Source organism: Agelaius tricolor, unplaced genomic scaffold (assembly GCF_023055355.1).
Source record: "Agelaius tricolor isolate 1412-34295 unplaced genomic scaffold, bAgeTri1.0.p SCAF_6, whole genome shotgun sequence".
NCBI lineage: Eukaryota > Metazoa > Chordata > Aves > Passeriformes > Icteridae > Agelaius > Agelaius tricolor.
In genome coordinates, this window is record NW_027269266.1 from 31050169 (window position 1) to 31071398 (window position 21230).

Genomic DNA, 21230 nt, shown 5'->3' on the forward strand with positions numbered 1-21230 from the left:
TGTGCAAGTGTACAGCTATATCAGTGATTTCCAGAGTTCACAAGTTTAATATATTCTAAAAAAATAATTATTTCAGTATGTCTTTTTCATGCTCTATCTTACTCTAGAGCTGAATGTTTGGAAAGGCTCAGCTGAATATTTTCCTTCATTGCATTAATTACTCAACTGTTGAAAAATGTCTGTTATTTCCTTCCAAAAATATACTATGGAAGAATTAGAGTTGTGATTTTAGGACACAATGGGAATGAGTAACCTCAGCTGTTATTACAGAGGGTATGCTGACTGGAAGAAAAAGGCTTAGGACATCAGTTCTAGACTCTGAATCTTTACACAAAAAGGTCATTCCCCACATGTAAATCTGTCAGTACCTTAGCTGTGTGTTTCACTGCCACCTGTATCTCCGCATTACTGAATTTCTTTGGCAAAAAACTAATTGGGAGGATGAAGGTCCTTGATACATCTCTGTATAGCTCCCTTACCAGGCTACAGTGGATGTCCTGTGCTGGTGGAGCAAGGGAAAGATGGATATCATAAAATCACAGAATGCTTGAGGTGGGAGGGGACTTCTGATGGTCACCTGGCACAACCCCTCCCCAGGCAAGGCCACCTAAATCAGGCTGCCTATGACCATGTTTCCAAGGAGGGATCTATCACACCCTCTCTGGGCTCAGCCACCCTCACAGGCTCAGTGCTTCCTTATGTTCAGATATTTCAGTCTTCTCACTGGGCACAAATGAAAAGAGCCTGGCTCCCTCTTCTCCTGCAGCCTCCCTTCAGTGTTTGTACGCATTGATGAGATCCTCCCTGGGCCTTTTCTTCTCCAGGCTGCACCATTCCTGCTCAGCCTTCCATCATATGAGAAATGTTCTAGACCCTTCATTAGCTTAGTGGCCTTTCACAGATCCAAAAAGAGCCAAAGCAAGCTGTTTGTTGAAGTGAGAAATTATACATATTCTTATCCTTAAGCTGGTGTTAAATGGCAAAAGTTAGAAGGAATTGATAGGCAGATTATAATTATTATAATTATAATACACACTGCAACAAATTATCTCTTCATGCTTTATGTCAAATGCCACTGTAATTTCTTTAAAAAAAAATTATTTGTTCTAGGAATGGTTATTAAAAGACAGAAAATTGACATGACCAGACTTGTTAAGGTTTAAAGTTCATGAGATAGATTTTGTAAAGCTAATGCTGTAGTTTCCTTTTTTCTAACTCCTCCAGGAGTTTGCCGTGCTAATTTACATCCCAGGTTCTATAAGGGAATACACGATTCTCCCCAAAATCAGGCTTTACAAGGAGTGTTATTTCTGCCCTCTCGTGGCCACGGACCATTTTGCAGTTCTGCATCGATGAGAATTCCAGACTTGAATCTCATTTCCATAATTGCAAATTGCTTTTTCTTTAGAGAACAGACATATGTTTTGTATCTCCGAGTCAATTTTCCTGTATAAAATGTATTTATGTATATATTTCATTTGAATATAATAGTTGATTATCAAATTAATTACTTAAAAATCTTCTAGTTTATGTCATAACCCAGAATATGAACCTGTGACTTGCATGTTACAAGAAACAGTCTGAACAATAAATTTTGTAGCACGCATGTAAGAGCATATAATGCAATAGTGATTTAAGAGAAAAGTATCATAGAAAGCAAGAATAGATTATTCACTGTCAAATAATACTAACAAATGAGAATATTTTTCTGTTATGTCCTGGAAAATGGGGAAAAAAACCTCATGACTTTATACATTACCTGCAAACTTTTTTCCTCTGTGCTCTTTTTCAGTCAGCCCAAGTTACTGTATCCTCATTTTGGTGATTTCTGGGTTAACTGAGAAAATCACTATTGCCCATATTGTGCTAGTGCAAAACTGTGCATCATCTGCACTTAGCAGCAGAGGGAAATAAGACCCAGAAAGAATTTATCACTAGTTACACATTTGAGATGGGGGTGGGCTCTGAAATCCTCCAGGGCCCCCCCGGATTCATAAAATCATATGCAGTATAAATGTGTGCAAGAACATATCTGGTAGGAAATGTCTTGAAATACAGAACTTCCAGAAACATGCAGTGGAGGCTGAGCAGACACAGGAAGAACCTTCTGAAAACTGCCTGCTCTTTTCCCCTCCCCTGCTCTTTCCTCAGACTGGCACATCAAGAGCAATTCAGAATCACCTGGGTTCACACTTCTTTCAAGAGTCCACAAGCCATATGTGATCCCAGTATAACTACAGTATAGGCTGCTCTGCAGTACCTCCACTGGTATTTAATTTCTTCCCAGGAATCTTAATTAAACTTCTGACTTTTCTTTCATAGCTGCCAAAAGAAGGCAGCTGCTGAATTGGGCTGTACATTTTAGTTTGAAATGTGTCTTGAGGGACAGGCAAACCTGTACCTCTCAGAATTGATGATGGTCTCTAAAGGCAAGTAGGTACTCAGTCAAAATGGTAACTGCGCTCAAAGACAAGCTCAGCACCAAATATGTACTTTTATGTTTTTCTTGAGCCACTCTCTTCAACAGCAGAGTTCAAAGAAAGTTTGTCTCCATTCTTTTACAAATAATTTTTTCCATATTTGCCATAGAATAAATTCCAAATATTTATTGCCCCACAATGTGGATGTATTTTAAGTACCTGCAGGATTAAGCAGCTAAGAGAAGCAGATGATTTTTAAAATTTTCCCTCTGTTCTCCTTCACTAATTCATCTAAATAAGAAGTGCTTGTCTTGGTTTGGAAAGACAGGTGTCTGCTAAGGAAGGCAGAAGCCTCCTCTGAAATGGAAAATGTAAACCCCCCACCTCTGAATTGCTATAAATTTTAAATTAAGGGACTCTCAGGCAAAAAATATGGGAGCAGGAAATAACAGTTCTTTAATAGGGAAGAAAAAAAAAAAAAATAAACAATGCAGTACACTAGAACAACACTGACTGAGTCAGAACTCAACCTGACACCCTGTGGGTCAGGGTGTTTGTAGCAGTCCAATTGGAATTGTGGCTGCAGCCCTCCTGGAGTGTCAGGTGTGGTTCTGCTGGAGCAGAGATCCTGTGGAAAAGGGTGTAGTCTTCCTCTGAAGATCCAGTGGAAGAAGAGGCAGCTGCTGTTCCTCTGAGCAATCCAGTGGAGAAGCTGTGCTTGTGTTCCAGAATCTCAAGATTATATCTGGGTAGAATGCTTGGCTCTTCCCTCTGGGCAGAGCATCTTACAAGGGATGCTATAGTTCTTATCAGTCATGCAGTGACATTCAATAGCCTGTTATCAGCAGATGTCTCCCCAGCTGTGGGAGAGATAAGGAAAACTGCCCACTTAACAGAAGACAACTGTCATACAGATGACAAATAGAATACAATTTGCTTGACAATCCAGGACAGTGCTCCAGGTCTTGGAGCAGAGATCCCCCTGTATCCTGCAGGCCCAGGTGAGGCAGGCTGTCCCCCTACACCCCATGGAGGACCCCATGCCAGGCCAGAAAGATGCTGTGACCCATGTGGGAAGCCTGTGCTAGAGAGGGTTTGCTGGCAGGACTTGTGATCCTGCAGGGGACCCACACTAGGCAGTCTGTTCCCAAAGGACAGCACCTCATGGCAGGGACTCACTGTGGCACTTTGTGAAGATGTGCAGCCCATGGAAAGGACTCATACTGGAGAAGCCCATGGAGGAGTGTCTCCAGGAAGAGGGACTCCACGTTGGAGCAGAGGAATAGTGTGAGAAGTCCTCCCCCTGAGGAGGAAGGAATGGCAGAAACATCACTTGGTTTACTGACCCCAATCCCCAATCCCCATTCCCAGCACTGCAGGGAGGCAGAGAATTTGGGAGTGATCTTCCTTGTCTTCATCCGTGAGACTTTTGTTATACTTTTTCTTAAGTGTCCAGCTGAAGATGGAAGTGATATGGTGATTTTGTAGGCTCCTTTTGTCCACCCTGGATCAACCCACCACAAGCATCTCCACAAACTGTAAATCTGTTTTCAACTGATAACTTTGATATAAAGCTCCTCAGAGATTTATGACGTACTTTGAACCTCAGTGATGCAAACTGATTTAATGTTTTCTTTCATGTGAGGTGGGGGAGCTTTAGGAACTAAGGGTCAAAACCCAAGCAAAGTTTTGGTTTACAGCATTCCTAATAGTTGCTTCTGGTTTTGAACCACTTTTCATCTAGTACTTGTAACCTGTATATGCCCAAATTTGCAAAGACAGCTACATGGCTCTGTGTGCCCTACAACACTCATATTGCATTGCTGCTTGTCTGTGCATTTGTGCTACAGTATGCAGCATGTGAGGTTTAGCTCCAGTTTCTATTATTCAAACATTTCTTTCAGTGTGGCTGAGGTATCAAATACATGTGAGGAGAAAGGAGATCATGTGATCCAGCCTCCTGTTGAAAGCATGGCCTGAAAAGAAATAATTTTCTCCTGAGGTATTGCTGTGTGAGACAAAACAGTACTCGGATGCCTCTGAAAATTTGGGATGTAGCAAAATGAATTTTCCTGTGCAAGGTTTTTCTGACCTATGTCTGTCTTAATCACCTGACTCCTTTTTTTAAGACCTGCAAACAATGGAAATACCCTTCTGTTTTTCATTTCACTTTATGCACTATCAGCATGTTGGAGGATGGTAATAAAAGGATGGAATGAACTTTAATAAGTTCTGGGTTTAGAAATCTGTCATAACCATATACTTTTTTTCAGTATTTCAAGTACAATGGTAGCCTACAGAGATGTCTGAGTTTTCTGAAAACCAATCTAGAATATTTCTTCTACCAGTTAACTCTGGGGATATAAGTGGATAATTTGTATGACAACTGTAGGAGAAACCCTTTCTTTTTTTTCTAAAATTTTAATTGGATACAGTTCTGAGTAAGGCCACAGGACTGACCTTCTGGCTAATCACTGCATAGAATACACTGTGCACAGATATGAAGAGATGAAAAAATGTATTTTGCCTTATTCATTTTTCATGAGATAAAATACACATAAAGATACTGTAAGCCGCTTTTTTCTTTCCTAGTAGCACAAATTTTTCTCATCCAAACTCTGGTCTACAAAAGATCTGAGTGGCACTAGCTGAGGCCCTTCTACGTTATGTCACCAGGAGAGCAGCACAAATGCAAATCAGACATCTATGGCTGTCAAGGTATCTGTGCCAGATGTACTTTTGTGGTGGCACTAATGAAAGCATTTCCAATTCCTGCTAACAGGTGCTCTTAAACTTGGGGAAATTTTTAAAATGTCTTGATTAAAGTTTGGAAATTTCTAGTGGTCTGTCATTACTAAGGATAGCCCAGTTTTCATATTTAAAAAAATGCAAAAGTCAGTTGCAAAAGCAATTGAAAGGAATCTAAGACTGACAGATTTCAAACACGATTCCAAAGTCTGGTTCTTTCTGAGGGTAAACCAAAAGTGTCACTTTATACTCCACTAAATCTGTCTAAATGATATATTGAAATCAACCCTATGATGAGCCTTTGGACTTATAAATTAATCAGTACATTGTCAGCTGTCTTCTCTATAAGCTTAAGTCAGAACCTAAAACAAACCTGGTGTTTTTTGCATGGAGACTTTAATAACAGGCATAAATATTACTTGTACAGCAAGGAAGGCTGGTAGCTCCTGAACCCTTCAAGAATTCATGCCAGGAAGTCCCAATAGTCTGTCAATTGATTTACTTGTGTCCTCTCCTTGCTTTTTCCCAATTCATGAATAATATCTTTATGTGGATAATAAATAATCCAGTGAGTGATAGCTAGAGCAATGTATGTTGCCTGTGGTGCCCCTTCTCCTCCTGTTGCACTATCCTGTGATTGTTTTCTTGGCTCATGTGCTCTCAAGCCAAACAGAAATTTTGCACAGCATAGCATAATTCCTACTTTATGTACTTTTCAGCTAGCAGTTCCTGTGCTAAGGGAAAATAAATCAATAGCCACCTCCTGTATCCATGCTATGAAGCTTGCCATAAGAGGACAACTTAATTGTACCTGCTGCTGGGCCAGTGTTTGGGCTTCTGCTTTCCTCCCACAGCAGCTATCATTAATGCCAATGGATGTGTACCCTTTCCCTGTTGCTAGGTGATATGTGCCTTAAAAAGGCAGCTTCTATTGCTGCTCAGGGATTCTCACAAATCTTGTTTCCTTTTGGTTCACATGTCATGCAGTGAGGTTTGCAGGACCAGACACACAGCTCAGGGCATTTCCTTCTGCTGCCCATTTGATTGTAAATCACTTAAAGATCCTGGTTTTCCTGACTGAGGAATAAATGGCACCTGATCTGGTGGTAGGCAATGGCAAGACTTCTGCTTCATAGCCTGGATCTTTGACTTTCCCCACACACAATTTGTTGACCAGTGTCCTTCAGCATGGACTTGTCTGCTGTACCCAAGTGTTATACTGCAAAACAGGTCTTTCAACAGCACTTGTAAGGTAAAATGTTTTCTGAGGCTCAGAGAAAAACATGAAGATTGGTTTGGGATGCTTACATTCAGAAAGTGTAACCTCGCTGGTTTTTATCTGTTTAGAATTTCCTATCTCTTTGTTATTTCAGGTATGAGTGAGTAGGAGACTAGATATTCTCAGGACTATAGTCTGATTCCTTTGGATTGAATTAGATTCACCAGGTACAGGCTGAATAGTGTTGTGTTTCCTGTAGCCTCATTAATTTTGTGGAGGAATGGCAACTCAGCCTCTGTCCCATCTATTAATTGATCTGATCAATTTGATAGGGTTTTTTTCCAGGTTCTTGTAAAGATATGTGGAATGTAAGGACATCTGGTTACTGTTTTTTTCAGCATAAAGACTAAGACAAGAGACAGGAGAAGTAATAAACTCTCAGATATCCAAACCCTGAGTAAGAGGAGGCAACAGGACAGTAGCAAAGAGCAGAACTACCAGACCACTTGATGGGACTCGAACAGAACCACTCGATGCCTTGAGAAGGCAGGCACTGAATGGACACTGTGCATGGACACTGTGTGATTTGATAGCACCTCTTAAACCAGGCTGGACAGCAGAATGAGTGATCTGGTTGCCAGCAACTGAGGAGTCAAAGGGACCTGCAAGTCTGAGAGCCAGGAGCTGGAGACAGACAGATTGTCTGGTTCCAAGCTATTGAACAGACTGAGCATCAAAGGGCTGCTGATGAAGGCACCCATTTGTATGTGTGATTCTAATGTCAGTTTAAAGCTGGACTAGCTGTGAGCAGAAGAAGAGGTGTAGGAGCCAGCTGCCAGAGAGACAAGCTGCCTTTCAGATTTATATCCAAGATGACCCATAAAAACCAGGAAAAGCTTTTTCTCAACACTTGATTTTCTTTAGCTGCTCATGACACAAAGGCTATCAGCAGTTTTGATCCTGCTTCTCATTGTTATTATTCACATCATAGGCTTCTTTTTATTTGAACCATGTGCCTTTATTAATTTTATGCTTTTTGGAATTCTGCTTTAAATGCTGTAAATTACACAGCCATTGTTCTGAAATTCAGTTTTACAGCCAACAGGACATAAGTAGCATAGAAAGAAATAGAATTTATACTAGACCACCATGGAAGCAAACTACCACAACAATCACTACAATTATCATTGCCTTATATGTCAAGGGTTTTTGCAAAAAAAAGACATTATGCATACATGAAGGCGGGTTTGCATTTCAATTCACACATTTCCTTTTGATGACCTTTAGTTTTGAAAGCACATTGCAGCTTTTCCAAGTCTTTCAGATTCTGTCTTCATCATTTCATTCCAGTATTAACATAACTGTTAGAATTCATATCCCTAAAAATACCAGACAAATAAAACAAAAGCTGTTATAATTAGGTGAGACAGTGAGAAAGGAATGAAAGGAATCAAATTAAATGAGAGAGAACCTTGGCTTCTAATATATCTGTTATCATTTCTGGCCTGAACTTCTACTTTATTCATGTGTCAGATGGAGGTCAGGGGTAGCCACCTGAATCTTGGTTACAAGACAAATGGGCAGTTCCAGTAAGGCAGCAGTTATGATAAGAAGGACTGTTGTTGAAGAGCTGGTTTAAATTATTCTTAGTAATAGCAGGAAATAGTTTTTCTATGCTGAAAATAATTCTGAGATGTCATAAAAATTTTTCCATGATAACGTGGAATGAAAAATCAAAATCTCAATCCTTGTCTCAGTAAGAAAATATGAAAAAAATAGAACTGGATGAGAAAAATAATTTTCAGAATGCTGCTATTCGGCTTGGAATGTTGTCTTTTTTAACTCTAATTTGCATAAATTTAGAAAATTGAGGAGTAATTTATAGGTAAGTTTGTAATTTTATAGTGCTGAAATGGGATATTTTAATGATTCTGAAACTTCTTCACCAAAGATATGATTTTTCAAAATGAAACCTGATCTAAAGAAGCACAAATCTAATCCTGTCATATGAACATTTTAAAATTTGGCTGTTTGGCACCTTCTCATTAAAAAAGGTTTTATAAAAAGATTCTCTACTGCTTTTTTATGAGGCTTTTTGATTTGATGAACTGCAATCTTTCTTTTGGCAAATTGAACTCATATTGCAATGCTTAGGAATATTCCTAGAGGAATTCTAGCTGTATTTAATCATTGCTAACCTATGATTTAATATGCATTTTAATATGGGGCTTGAACACTTGTGTAGCATTACCTGGTTCAGATTCCTGAATGTCTCGAGGCAGATTGACAGCCAGTGACTTCCCAAATCTCTGTGGCAAATTTAGAAGTGATTGACTGAAACCTTTAACACGTGGAGATCTCTCAAGCCTGTGTGATACCCTTGGAGCATGATTAAGTATGTTGTCTCCAAAAGCTCTTCCAAATCTCAGGGGCAAATTTGAAAATGGTTTAATGCTTCTTTCTTCTGGATAATTTCTTCCAAATCTAAGAGGTAAATTAGCAACTGAATTTGGCATCTTGCTTGCTGTAAAAGGGTTCATTTTGATGATATCTTTTGATCCCCAGTCTTCCATTTCTTCAAAATTGAGACTCCTCTGCTTTTCTTCCAAAATATTATCTGTAATCTAAAGAAAAATAATTTAAAAAAGGATATAATCATTTTATTGGGCATTACTCCAGCTACCAATGACACAAAGTATTCGATTTCATACCTCCTTAGAAAGCTGCTGGGCAATGCTCTTATTTTTTTGAATATGTAATGTTTTTTAGATCTATTTGCTAAAATCCATTGTAATGTGAGCTCCTTCATATGGATTACTTCATATGCTGACATTGTCCTGCTTACATTTTCAGAGCTCTGACCACAAGGGCATATTTCCATATCAGTGTCAGCAAATGGTTCCGCTCAAATGGTGTCAATCTGACTCTGAGCCCAGGAGTCAGATCCTGTGCAGTCAGTTAAGATAGGACAGCACCTGCTGTCAGGGTCACATTTGCTAGTATCACCACCTGAAATCCTATGGAGTGGAAGATGCTGAACATATTTTGTGATTTCACACAGACTCATCTGGTCTGGATGAACAGGAGGATGGACCAAGCCACCTGAAGGTATAGCTCATTTCTTCCTCAGCCCTGGGTGGATGCTTTGGACACAATATCCATCCAGGCTATCAAGCAGGGAAGTGAATGGAAAGCTTTTGGGTCAAGTTCACATCATCCCTGTTCTGGCTTTGCAGCATAGAAGTTGCCCTGAGTTTTAAATGGCCTTGGTCCTCCACTAGCCCACAAGATACATTGGGAGCTCCTGGCCTCCTAATTTTTTGTGCAACCAACACAAAACACACTTTCTGTATCTATGCTGTCATACAGTGAAGAACTGAGCCTAGTGTATTACCTGTCTCATGATGCTGAGGGCAGCTGTTGCCTGAAAAAGAGCTTTATCAGTATGACCCTTCTTATGGAGCAGTGTTCTTCCCTTGGCATATTGAGAACAACTTTTGTGACAAAAATAAGTTTCCAGGACTTAACTGCAAGTATGTAAAAATCTGGATTTAAATTTCAGTCAAAGACACAAATGCTCCTAATCATAATTTCACTTTCTTGTCCTATTTGTCTTTCCTATGAGCTTCTCCAGTTACTGGTAGAGAACAGGAATGAGCCATTCTAGTTCATACTTCATGGTTAAAACTTTAAATAAACTATCCCTCTGATTGCACCTGCACACTGCTTCTGGAAGAATATAAAAGATAGTGAGCTAAAGTCCAGAGGATTTGACTAACATAATTGAATTTGTATTTTGTTTTGAAGGATGTTTATAATACCAATGATGATAAGTCAAAAAGAGGGGTTGGCTCCCATTTCCTAGGGAGCATTTGCAGGGAAAACATGAAAAATAATACAGATGAAGTGTGCAAATTTCATTTGGCACCTATTGAGACATAATAAATGTGCAACCCTGCAAAGAAATTTTTATAGGCAATTTCCAGAGTAAAATTTTAAGGCCATTAAGTATATTAGATTTAAAATGTTCTCTGTTTATCATTATTCTTTGAGTATTACAAGCATGCCTTTATTAATTTTGGATTAATAATCTGTTATATTAGGTACATAAAACACCTGACAGGAATGTTAATTGAGGACTCACTGTGTAAGTAAGAAACTTTTCAGAAAAAGTTGCAGCCTAATCATAAAGCTGTACTGCAAGAAAATTGGAACATGAGTTGATTTACACAATCAACTCATGTGTTTGAGAAAAGGAATTTCTTGAAAATTCTTTTGACAAGCTTTTTTCATACTGCTAGTGCTGTAATGCTGAATGCTGTGGAATGAGTTTAGGACAGCCTGTGCCAAAAAAATCCAGTGTGCTCAAGATCTCACCCACAGTTCCCCCAAACAATGTCACAGTAATACAGATCTTACCTCATAATCTTTACCATCACTGTCTTCTCTGCTCTGCAGCCTGGACTTCATTGGTTCATTTAGGCACATACTGTTTGATGTGAGAAAGACCACTGTAGCTAAAGCAAACAGAATAGACTTGGTTGAAATGACTTTCATTTTTCTCAAGTTAAGCTTACTTAGAGAGCTCAGAATCTGTACAGAAAATAAAACTGCCATCTTTTTATATAATCAGAAAACAAAACAAATTTTTTTCACCATGACATCAGTCTCTAAACCTCCAATTCCCAGTATTAATTAGGGAAGTAATTTTAATATATTGGAAGAATGTTGGGAATCTTTTTTGTGAAGCTTCTTAGACAACATAACTCCTTGTTAGGGACACGCTGACTTTACAAATATTTTGTTCTGGTGAAGTATGTCTTAATTAGCTAATTTTGAGAACCACAAGAGTAGAGATGTACAATAGCCACAATGCTCCATCACTAGTAGACAAAATCACCTTGTTTCTTTCTTTTGTATTGGTGTCCTCAGAAGAACTATGAAAGGAAACTTTCCCCATGTAAGCATTCTTCTGCTTAAACAATCCTTTTGGACCACAGAATGCTTTTTTATACTTATGTACACCTAGAAACATTTGTCCCATTAAAATCAAGTGCTGTGTATTGGAGTTGTTGATCAGATCCTAAGAGATGTTATGCATCATCATGATCTATTTACGTACATAATGCCTATGCTCTAAATTTGACATATTAATTTGCATTCAGAATGGGTTAGGTACATGCTTTTAAAACCCTGCCCATAAGGTAAATTTTTAGAAATTCCAAAGGTTATGTTGTATCTATATTTTTCAGGGCAAATTTCCAGTAGTAGTTTTTAATTTGCCACTTAGCTGAACACAGTGAAAGCACTGGACTGCCCACGCATGTTCTGTCCCAGAAGGAGATTCAGGATGCAGACTAAACCTACCCTTAAAGCACACATTGAATTGGTTGCTAGATAGGCTGGTGAACCAGGCTAATATTAGAAAAAAAACATATTGTGTTGTTCTTCCATTTGTAATTCCTAAATTCTTGAACTGATTTAAATTAGTGCTTAAAATCAACCCCATATGGAGGAAATTTGATTGCTTGCATTAAGTGCTCGCACTGAAAATTGGACTCTAGGCATGTTACTTTGCAATTCAGCAGCAGAGTTGTAAAATGTCCATTCCATCACAGCACTAGCAATGTAGTCCCAAGAGAACATGTTTTATGCTGTGGGCAGTATGGATAGTACGGACTGTTTATATGTTGACAGTGTGTTACTGTCTTTGCTGCAAAGTGAAGCTGAAAGATTTGCAGCTAACCTCAGTTTTTAATTAAAAAATGGCTGTTTTGATAAGTTCATGCCTGCAGTCATTTCTACCTTAAATTCTCTGAAACTGAGATCCTGAAAGCCATAAGCAGCCTTCAGGAGGAAATCCCATTGACAGAGCTGGAAGTGAAAAGGGGGCAGTTTCTCTTAGATGAGCTTCCCCAAATGGAGAGGGGGTCTAAGATTCTGCTCATTTTTTATGTGACAGAGACCATCAAATTGCTAAAGTAGATGAGTATGGTATCAGTAAGATAATTAGGAGCTCCTGTGAGAAAAGAGTGTATTTTAATGATTTACTGGCTTTTGTTTGTCACTTTCCTTTGCTGTTGTACCGTTACATTTACATTTACCTTTTTACATTTACATTTTTGTACTCCTTGTTTCTTTGTGGTGTGCAATCCTTCTGGCCGTGTCTGATAGCAGAAAAGGTTGGGTTCAAAGACCATAGAAGCATAAATGGCTTTGAGTTGGAAGGGACCTTAAAGATCATCTAGTTCCAACCCCCCATGCCATAGTTGAGGGTGCTTTCCCCTAGATCAGGTTGCTCTGAGCCCCATCCAAGCTGGCCATCCACTTCCAGGGATGGGACATCCACAACTTTTCTTGGCAATGTGTTCCAGTGTCTCACCACCCTCACAATGAAGAATTTCTTCCCCATATCTAATCCAAATCCACTCTATTTAAGTCTAAAGCTATTTGCCCTTGTCCTTTATCTGCAGGCCCTTGTAAAAAGTCTCTCTCCAGCTTTCTTGTAGGCTCCCTTTAGTACTGAAAGGTGGTTAAGGTCTCCCTGGAGCCTTCCCTTCTCCAGGCTGAACAACCCCAACTCTTTCAGCCTGTCTTCATAGGAAAGGGTCTCCAACTCTCTGATCACCTTCATTGCTCTCCTCTGGACCCACTCCAAGAGGCCCATGTCCATATTATGTCAGTGGCCCAGAGCTGGATGCCATAATTCAGGTGGAATCTCATGAGAGTGGAGTCGAGGGGCAGTCACCTCCCTCACCTTCTGGCCCCACTTCTTTTGATGCAGCCCAGGTTATGGTTGGCTTTCTGGGCTGCAAGATCCCTTTTCTGGCTCATGTGATGGGAGTAAGCACAGTTCTGTGTCATCTCAAGGGGCATTGGTTCCCCTTGCATTCTCTGAGACTGTTCTACAAGGTGCTTTAGAGTGGGATGTGGTAGATAGGGAAGGAAAAGATACTGTACCAGTAGTGATTCATGAAGAGGGCTTGTATGAGCACACATAAACCATGCATGTGAGATGTAAGAATCCATGATGATGCATTTGTCCTCAGAGTGCCTTGGTATGAGTCCTTTTCTCAGAGTAGGTAACTTGTCTTCTGTTTTTAAATAATATTCATGGCAGGGAAATAGAATTCTGGGGATACCAAAATTTTGGTATTTGCAAATTTGAGTCAAATTCTTTGGAAAACAGAGGGAATAAAACAGCACTGGAGAAGACCTCTAGAAGGAGCCCATGTCCTCCTAGTGCTCTGGCAGGTCAGGGGCAGGAACTGTCTCTTTTCACCAAGGGCTGAATGTGGATTCCTGACTCTCTGGAGACTCATGTCAGGGGACTTCAATCTGTGGGAGTAGACAGATTTTCCAAGTTCCTTTACTTTATGGTAACAATAAGGACATACAATAACAATAAAGAACCCAATTCATACTCTAATATCCATCTAATGTGGTCATTCACCGCTGGGCCTTCCTTTTATCTAGCTGCTGCTCTATGAACCTCTCTTGATCAATGATCTTGCAATTAACTCTGTGAAAATATTTGCCTTCTAAATTAAATAGTATTTGCAAGATCCAAAAGTTCTCTCTTACATTGTTTGCATGAATACAAATTGTGCTTTCCCTGGACAGAAAAAGAAAATGTATTGCTGTTGTCCATGCCAAATCAGGCTTTCTTGACATTCAGCTTGTCTCCTATGTATGTTGATTTTCTAATCAACATAAAGTGAGGTTTTCAGGTGTTTTGTAGGCCAGGCAGTCAGGGATTTGTGTGTCTTTGTACTTTCTAATGAATTAATTTGCCTTTGATGGCTCTACAGCAGGAACTCCTTGGAAATTTCAAGTCAAGAAATTACAGTGATTGTTCATTACCTTCCTGAGGAAGGACTGGTCAGACCCTACTGCTCAAGTACCTGAATGGATAACGTGAGTGCTCTTCCTCAATGTGATCATGACTTCAGCAGCAGCATTAGCTGGCCCAGCTGACTTTCAACTGAGGCAGCTGAGGCATCCTGTCACGATCAATTAAAATTATTTATTGGCCGAGAGAAGACACATTTGTTGGTGATGCATTATGTTGTAGAAGTGGGATGTTTATTCTTTAATTGCTTCTGATTGATCCACAAAGGGATCAAGGCACATGGAGGGGAAACAGCTCTGGGTGTTGTTGAAAATAATTTTTTAGCCTCTGGTCCTATTGTTGCTTGTTTTTTCTTGCCATCTTACATCACTAGTCAGCCAAGCTATTCAGAGGACTTTAACATAACTGGACTTCTGTTTTTAAAATTCCCCAGTTCAATAGGAATGAGCAGTGCCATCTACATGTGAAACAAGCCTCACAGGCAGTGACAATTTAAGAGTGTTCCCATTGGTGCATACTAGAGACTAGGGCAAGGTAGTGTTTGCTTCTGGTTTTCCCTTCATTTAATATAGGTAGGCACATTTTGGCACATAAGTAAGAGCATTTTGGCTTTGTGGTATAATAGTAATGTGGATCTGATCTGTGACAAGTTGATGGATATCTACTTAAAAAAATTGACATTAATATATAATTAGTAGCAATGGCAAAAGTAGCTCAATTTCATAAGCAACTCCATGCACAGTTATTTGATTCCAGTGAAAGAACAAGTTTTAATATTGCTCTTTTTTTCATATGAGAATATACTTATAAATTCTTATCCATTATTAACAGCATATTGTGTGAAAATTGCATGTTATTTGACTCATGACACCAATAAGCATCTGTGCATTTCCATAATGATAAATCATTCATAATGTATTCATTTTGCCATTATATATTATATGACCTATTCTATGGCTCATTTTGAAGTAAGAAGATTTAAAAATTTGCAACTCTTATCATTGGCAAGCAATTCTGTTCATTTTTCACCCGTTCCTGTGGCATGCAGGGGGTTGTGTTTGCTTTGCTGTGCTGTGCTTCAGTTCTGGTGTACAATGCAAGGAGTATTTGCCTGGAATATGTATGACCCTAAGTAGATAGATATACCTCCACTTCACTCAGTACCCTGGCTCTGTATGCAGATGTAGGCCTGGTGTCCCTCTCATACTGATAATAAATGTTTCAGTGATCAGGGGAGCCAGTGAAGCTTGCTTTCCCATAGCTTATTGATTGGATATTAAATGACAGTGGGTAATCTCTGAGGTCCAGGAAGGATTAACCTTACTGTAGGATGTCCCTGTGAGCAATGTCTCTATCCTCTCTTGCTGTGCCTGTTATTTCAGAGAGATTTTTCCCTGCCAAATTTGACTGAACTTGACTGCTAGACTTGAAAGTTATCAAAGGTGACTGACAGACACACACTTATGCACTGAGAAACAGACTTGCCACATTTCGTTAGAAAACCAAAACCAAATCAGGAATGGCTCTGCTGAAATACAACAGTTATAAAGCCTCAACATCTGCAAATTTACTGTGGACACAGTGATAATTTTGATCTTTATTAATGAGGCATCTTCTGGGCTTTGGCAGAATAGGAGAACCTACTCTACTGTGAAAGAATAGGAGAACTTACTCCACAGTGAAAGCCCCATTCTGTGTGTACTGTAGCTTGGTATGGAAAAATAACATTCATAAAACAGCCCTCTCTGATTTGCAGAATCAGACCTTCAGTTTTAAACCACATTTTCCTGTACCTGAGCTTTCCTGTTAGTTGGGTGGTAGTAAACTAAGGACAAATGCATAAAAATATAAAGGTACAAGTAATGTCATTTTTAGATTAACCCCTATGAATTAATCACCACTGTCTGAAGATATTTCCTCCCCTTGATTCCCTGCATACAGACTATAGATGTGTAATTTTACATTTATTTTTTTTTCCTTGAGCTTTTGGAGCAGCAGGACAGCATGAGAGACAATGAGAGGCTTGAGCTGTTATGGTAACAAGCTGAAAACAACTTTGTCTTCTTGGTAAACAAGGTGTGAACAATAATTCCAGATTAGACAGGTTCTTCAATTATACATTTGTGTTAGTAATAAAATAAACATGTTTTCAATACATTTGAGACATAAATATCTTCCTTTTTACTAACTACTCTGCAGAGTGTAATACCATACTTACCAATCTACTGTAGCTTGTAGCACTCTTGCCCATTCTTGTCTATTAAAAATTTAACTCTTTTACCATACATTATTAAAAGTGCTTTGGTTGGCTGCAAATCAAGAAGGACTTCATAAAGTCTTACAAGAACAAGAAATCTGATTAAATATAGAGTCCACAGGCAGCAATGGAAAGTGTATGAGAAAAAATGCAACATTAAATTATGCCTTAAAAACTCCTTCAGGACTTTAAAAAATCATTAGTAGATTTTATTCAAGTTAACAATTAACCAAGGGCCTCCTAATAGATTCATTATTCCATGTTTTCCCTTCACTTTTTCAGTTTGGAACTTGTGCTAGTTATAGATACAAATACCTTCATTCCTTGTTCTCCCCTTTTTCAGAATGTTTTTTTTTCTCAGAAATATTATTCTCTTTGAATAGTTCCCCTGTGTCTTGTATATAAACATAGGAGTTTGAAGATTAAATTATGTATTAGCTGAATTGGGGGTTGCAGGGACTGATTTTCACTCTAGGGAAAAACATAAACAATTGAGGAGAGGAAAAGTATTAAGGTAGAACACCTGTGTTTTGTGGAGTAAGAAAAAGACTACAAGCACTTTCCTGACAAAGCTGGAGAAGCAGGTCCAGCTTATTTGAGCAAGCCTCCTGCCAGGGCCACCTCCCAGGAAGAGGGTCAGGAGCTTCTCAGCTGCTTGAAATAGGGCTGGGGAAGGGAGGTACCAACTTGATGGAAAAGAGGCAAGATTAACAATGCAGACAGTGGCCCAAATATTGCCAGTTTTGTGCAGCTTTCTTTGGCACTTTTACTGGATATTGCTGGACAGTTTTTTGGACTGAAATTCTTATGGCCCTGTGAAACAAAGAAGAAAGTGACTTTTCTCCCCTACTTTCTCTCCCTCTTAGTATTTTTTTTTAACTGTGCTTCCCTCTTCATCTGAAATACAGAGGACAGATTCTTGTGAAGATCTGATCCTTATGGTGTGACTCAGAAGGTTTCTGGGGGAAGGCTGGGAATGGTAAGGTGCAAGCCAGTACTGGATGTTCTACCACTCATCTGTGATATCTCAGGGCAGTTGAATGAGGAAAGCCCTTGAAGAAATAAATAAGGGGAAAAAAAACCACTGAGAGGACAAATCTGAACCTGAATACAGGATGGCATGTGCCATTTTCAAATAAAAGGATCTAGAGGAAAACACCAGGATTACTCAGGTTTAATTGATGTGCTAGTTTGGGGCTCATGTGTACTGAAACAGCTGTGTTCAACCTCACTCTGCTTTGAAGGAGAACACTTTAAAACTGTTACACTGGGGTGTCTAATTTATTATATAATCTGATGAGTTGGAAGAGACCCATCAGGATCACTGAGTCCAGCTCCTGGCCCTGTGGAGGACACTCTAAGACTCACACCATGAGCCTGAGAGCATTGTCTAAACCTTTGTGAGTAAAAACCATTTATTGGTCCTTCTAGAGTTATCAGTGGTGTCCAGCATTTCTGGGATGGGCTGACAATGGCCTGGAACTGTCACTCTTAAATTCTTGACATATCAGCTTGGGCATCAGGAGCTTTTAATAGAATGCTGTTCCTCAAAATCCTTATCAAATGCCAAGTCAGTTCATTTGATACTCAGTTCCCTGAACCTTGCACTGATTTTCCAAATAGACAAAACCAAGGAGTTTTAGTCCTAAAAGCAAAGGTTCTGGTGGTGATTGCTGCATTGTAAGAGAAGTGCTAAGAGCAATGAGAGCTATGTGTGGTGCCAGGGCAGCAAAAGAATCAGAGGCAGAAAGCACAGGAGGAGAAGAGCAAATCTGGACAGTCTGTGCAGGATGTCGACCCAAAGCTTAGTTCCTGGCTCTTGAGTATAAGAACTAAGTAAATTTTGAGTTATAGGGCTATAATTCCATTGCTGCATTGTGGTGACTGTATAAGGCCACTTGAGCTCTGCTCTTATAGTTTATGATTCCACCACAATCCCCTGGTGGAATTACAGCCCTGTAATTTTTTACAGTAGAGAGCTGCTTATTTTCCTGTTTATGACAGTACATCATTGGAGAAGTTGGTAATGGTCACCTAGTCCAAGCATATAGTCCCTTATACTCTTCCATTTGTTTTTGAAGCAAAAATTAAAATTGTTCCTTAGGAGCAGGCTGACAGGCTGGGCACTGAGGAAGGAAGCTCATTTTCTACCTCTTTATCTCTTTAAAGAGTGTTTAATTCAACAACTATTTGTCTGGATGCAGGAGAATATAATGACTATGAATTTCACATCTCTGTGTGACAAACAGCTGTAAGACTCCTGCATATTTTCCTTTCTCTTTCTTGCCCTCCTGCTGTATATTAATTTCTCAATTAAAGCTCATCCCACCAGCCCCTTGCACAGGATGTGACCATAATGGAGGGCTGAGGGGAGGTCAGTGTGGATGGATCACCACAGGTGGATGCCAGGACTGAGGAAGAAACAGTTCTTGGGCTTGATCCCACCCTAGCACCATGCCATGGATTTTGGTCCAGAGCAGATGGACATAACTGCTAATTTGATTAGCTGTGAGTGTGGAAGGGAGGCAGTCACAGCAAAAGGGGATGGGCACAGTAGGCAGGTAATTGAAGGGTCATATGCTTGTCTGCTGTAGCATCACAGCCATATTCTGCTCCACAGGTAATGGTGCCAATTACTTAGCGCACATAAATGAATAGAAGCATTTAACAATCAGCACAGTTGGCCAATCAAGCCATTGTACCCTGAGTACTGAGAGAGAAGGCACCACAAATGTGGCAACAGTTCTGGGGAGCTGCTTAGGAGGGTTAAGTGTTTGAATAGAGGGGTAGGGGATACCCAGAAGCTTTTGATTTTGATGGAGGTACTGACCTTGGCATTTAGAAAAACTCAGTGTCTCTATTAACATCTTTCAGTACAACTTTCAGTGATTCTCTGGCATGTCAAAAAGCATGTGTGTGGCCAAAAGGAACTAAACCTGTCTCCACACGCAGACTAAAGGGTGTATAATAGACATGTCTGCAGGACTGCAATTTCAGATGAATATGAATTTTTGAAAAGGTGTTTCATTACAAATACTGAATTGCCACAAATTCTAATCTAGAAAATTAGCATTGTAGTGTCATAGGACCAGTTACACGTGGAGACTTCTTTGTTTCTTTTTGTTGTAAACAACAAAGTGCTGGATGTGACACATGATAATCATTCTTTTTCTTGAGTCTGGGTTGTGAAGAAGTATACCAAAAAATCTATTTTAATATCTGCTTTGCCAAGACCCCTAAGATTGGACATTTGCTTTGGGAAAAAGCTGACACATCCACCTCCTTGACACAGAATCTACTGATTTAGAACATAAGCTGTTATTTTCAGGGCATATTTTAATTAAACTATAGATAAAAAACCCTAAGATACCTAGACATTAAGAAGTGGATTGCAGCTGGTGCCCTCCAAGCACTGGTCAGTGCAATACATGCCGCAATTTCAGGTGAGGCATTTTTAGTAAGCTTTTAATACAGTCTATCATAGGTTATTCTATAGTAGTTCCTACAACAGCTCAGAATTTTCTATATTTTTTTTATTTGTAGACGTTTATGATCGATATAATATCTAAATTAGGCTCTTACACAGTTTGTCCACCTTCTTCCGTTGGGCACGCACTGCTGTGTGCAAATAGAGAGAAAGGCCAAAGGATTTATTCAGTAGTGTTTCCATTTAACCACATGGGGGCATGAGATATTTATTTAAGAGAGCCTTTTAGGCATATAACTGGGAAATATGAGGAAAGGAAGCCTGCCTGGTAAACTGGAATCAAAATTGTCACTTGCTTTTTCAGATCTTTGCTTCCCATCAAAATACTTAGTAAACTGTTATTGCAAATGACATTAACCTAAAATATAGTAGCAAACAAAAATATAGCATGGACAGGAAAGAATATCAAAACAGATTTTAAATATCCCCATTAGTCAAGCTAGCCTCTAAATATATTTTTATGATGCTATTCTGGGGCCTCTGTGAGCAAAATCTGAAATCTTCCATGTAACACTGCATATCTGACTTAAATAGCCTCAATATTCATATTAAATGAGAAGGAGGCTGCCCTGAAATATAGCAACTTACATCTGGAGTAAATCCATTTCATTAATTGCCTAGATGACATTAATTTTTGTCATTCACTTGCAAGATGAATACTGTGCTCTATACATTACAGCCCAGATCCAGCAAAGCTCATGAAATCACAGCTAATGATGTTAAGTGCTTGGATAGTTCTCCTTGAGCACATGCCTTAAGCTGAATATGTATTGACATGCATTCCAGCACAGAAGAAGTAGCACAATCAAACCTTTAATTAGTTTTAAAATGGAATTCAAAATGCAATGCAATTCTTTGCACTTTACATTGAAAAAAAAATGCATGCTTTGAGACTCTCTTGGGACAGACATGACTAAACCTATTTATCCACTTTGGTTTCTGAAGGCAATGAATGCTTATTGTTTTCTGCTGCTTTTCTCCCCTAAATTTATAAATTTATTTTGCTCAGTCAACTGGCTTGTTTACAGCAGAATATTTATATGACTAATTCCAAGACTGTGTTTTAATGGATTTTTTTAATTTATAAGAAAATTCACACACTTCATTGGTATTTAAAAGGCTGGAATATTTTTGCTTCTGCTCTTGTAGTCTTAAATCAAAGCAAAAATGAGCAGCAGTAACACTGTATAAGCAAGTGCTCACAGTACCTGAAAGCTTGTTTCTTTTCAAAATAAGAAGAAAATCAG

The 21230-nt window shown here is 39.2% G+C and overlaps 1 protein-coding gene across 4 annotated transcripts in view; it reads right to left on the bottom strand.

The window, feature by feature from the left end:
- Window positions 1-7380: 7380 nt before the first annotated feature.
- Window positions 7381-21230, bottom strand: part of NPVF (neuropeptide VF precursor) — a 133843-nt gene continuing 119993 nt past the window's right edge. For 3 of the 4 annotated variants that reach the window (XM_071429212.1, XM_071429210.1, XM_071429214.1), the window contains exons 2-4: window positions 10807-10904; window positions 8639-9011; window positions 7381-7766 (exon numbers count right to left, since the gene is read on the bottom strand). In XM_071429212.1, coding sequence (XP_071285313.1) covers window positions 7759-7766; window positions 8639-9011; window positions 10807-10875 — 450 coding nt within the window. In that variant the 5' untranslated portion in view covers window positions 10876-10904 and the 3' untranslated portion in view covers window positions 7381-7758. Of the gene's footprint in view, window positions 7767-8638; window positions 9012-10806; window positions 10970-21230 lie in introns of those variants that run through there. The other variant, XM_071429211.1, reaches the window with a different exon arrangement.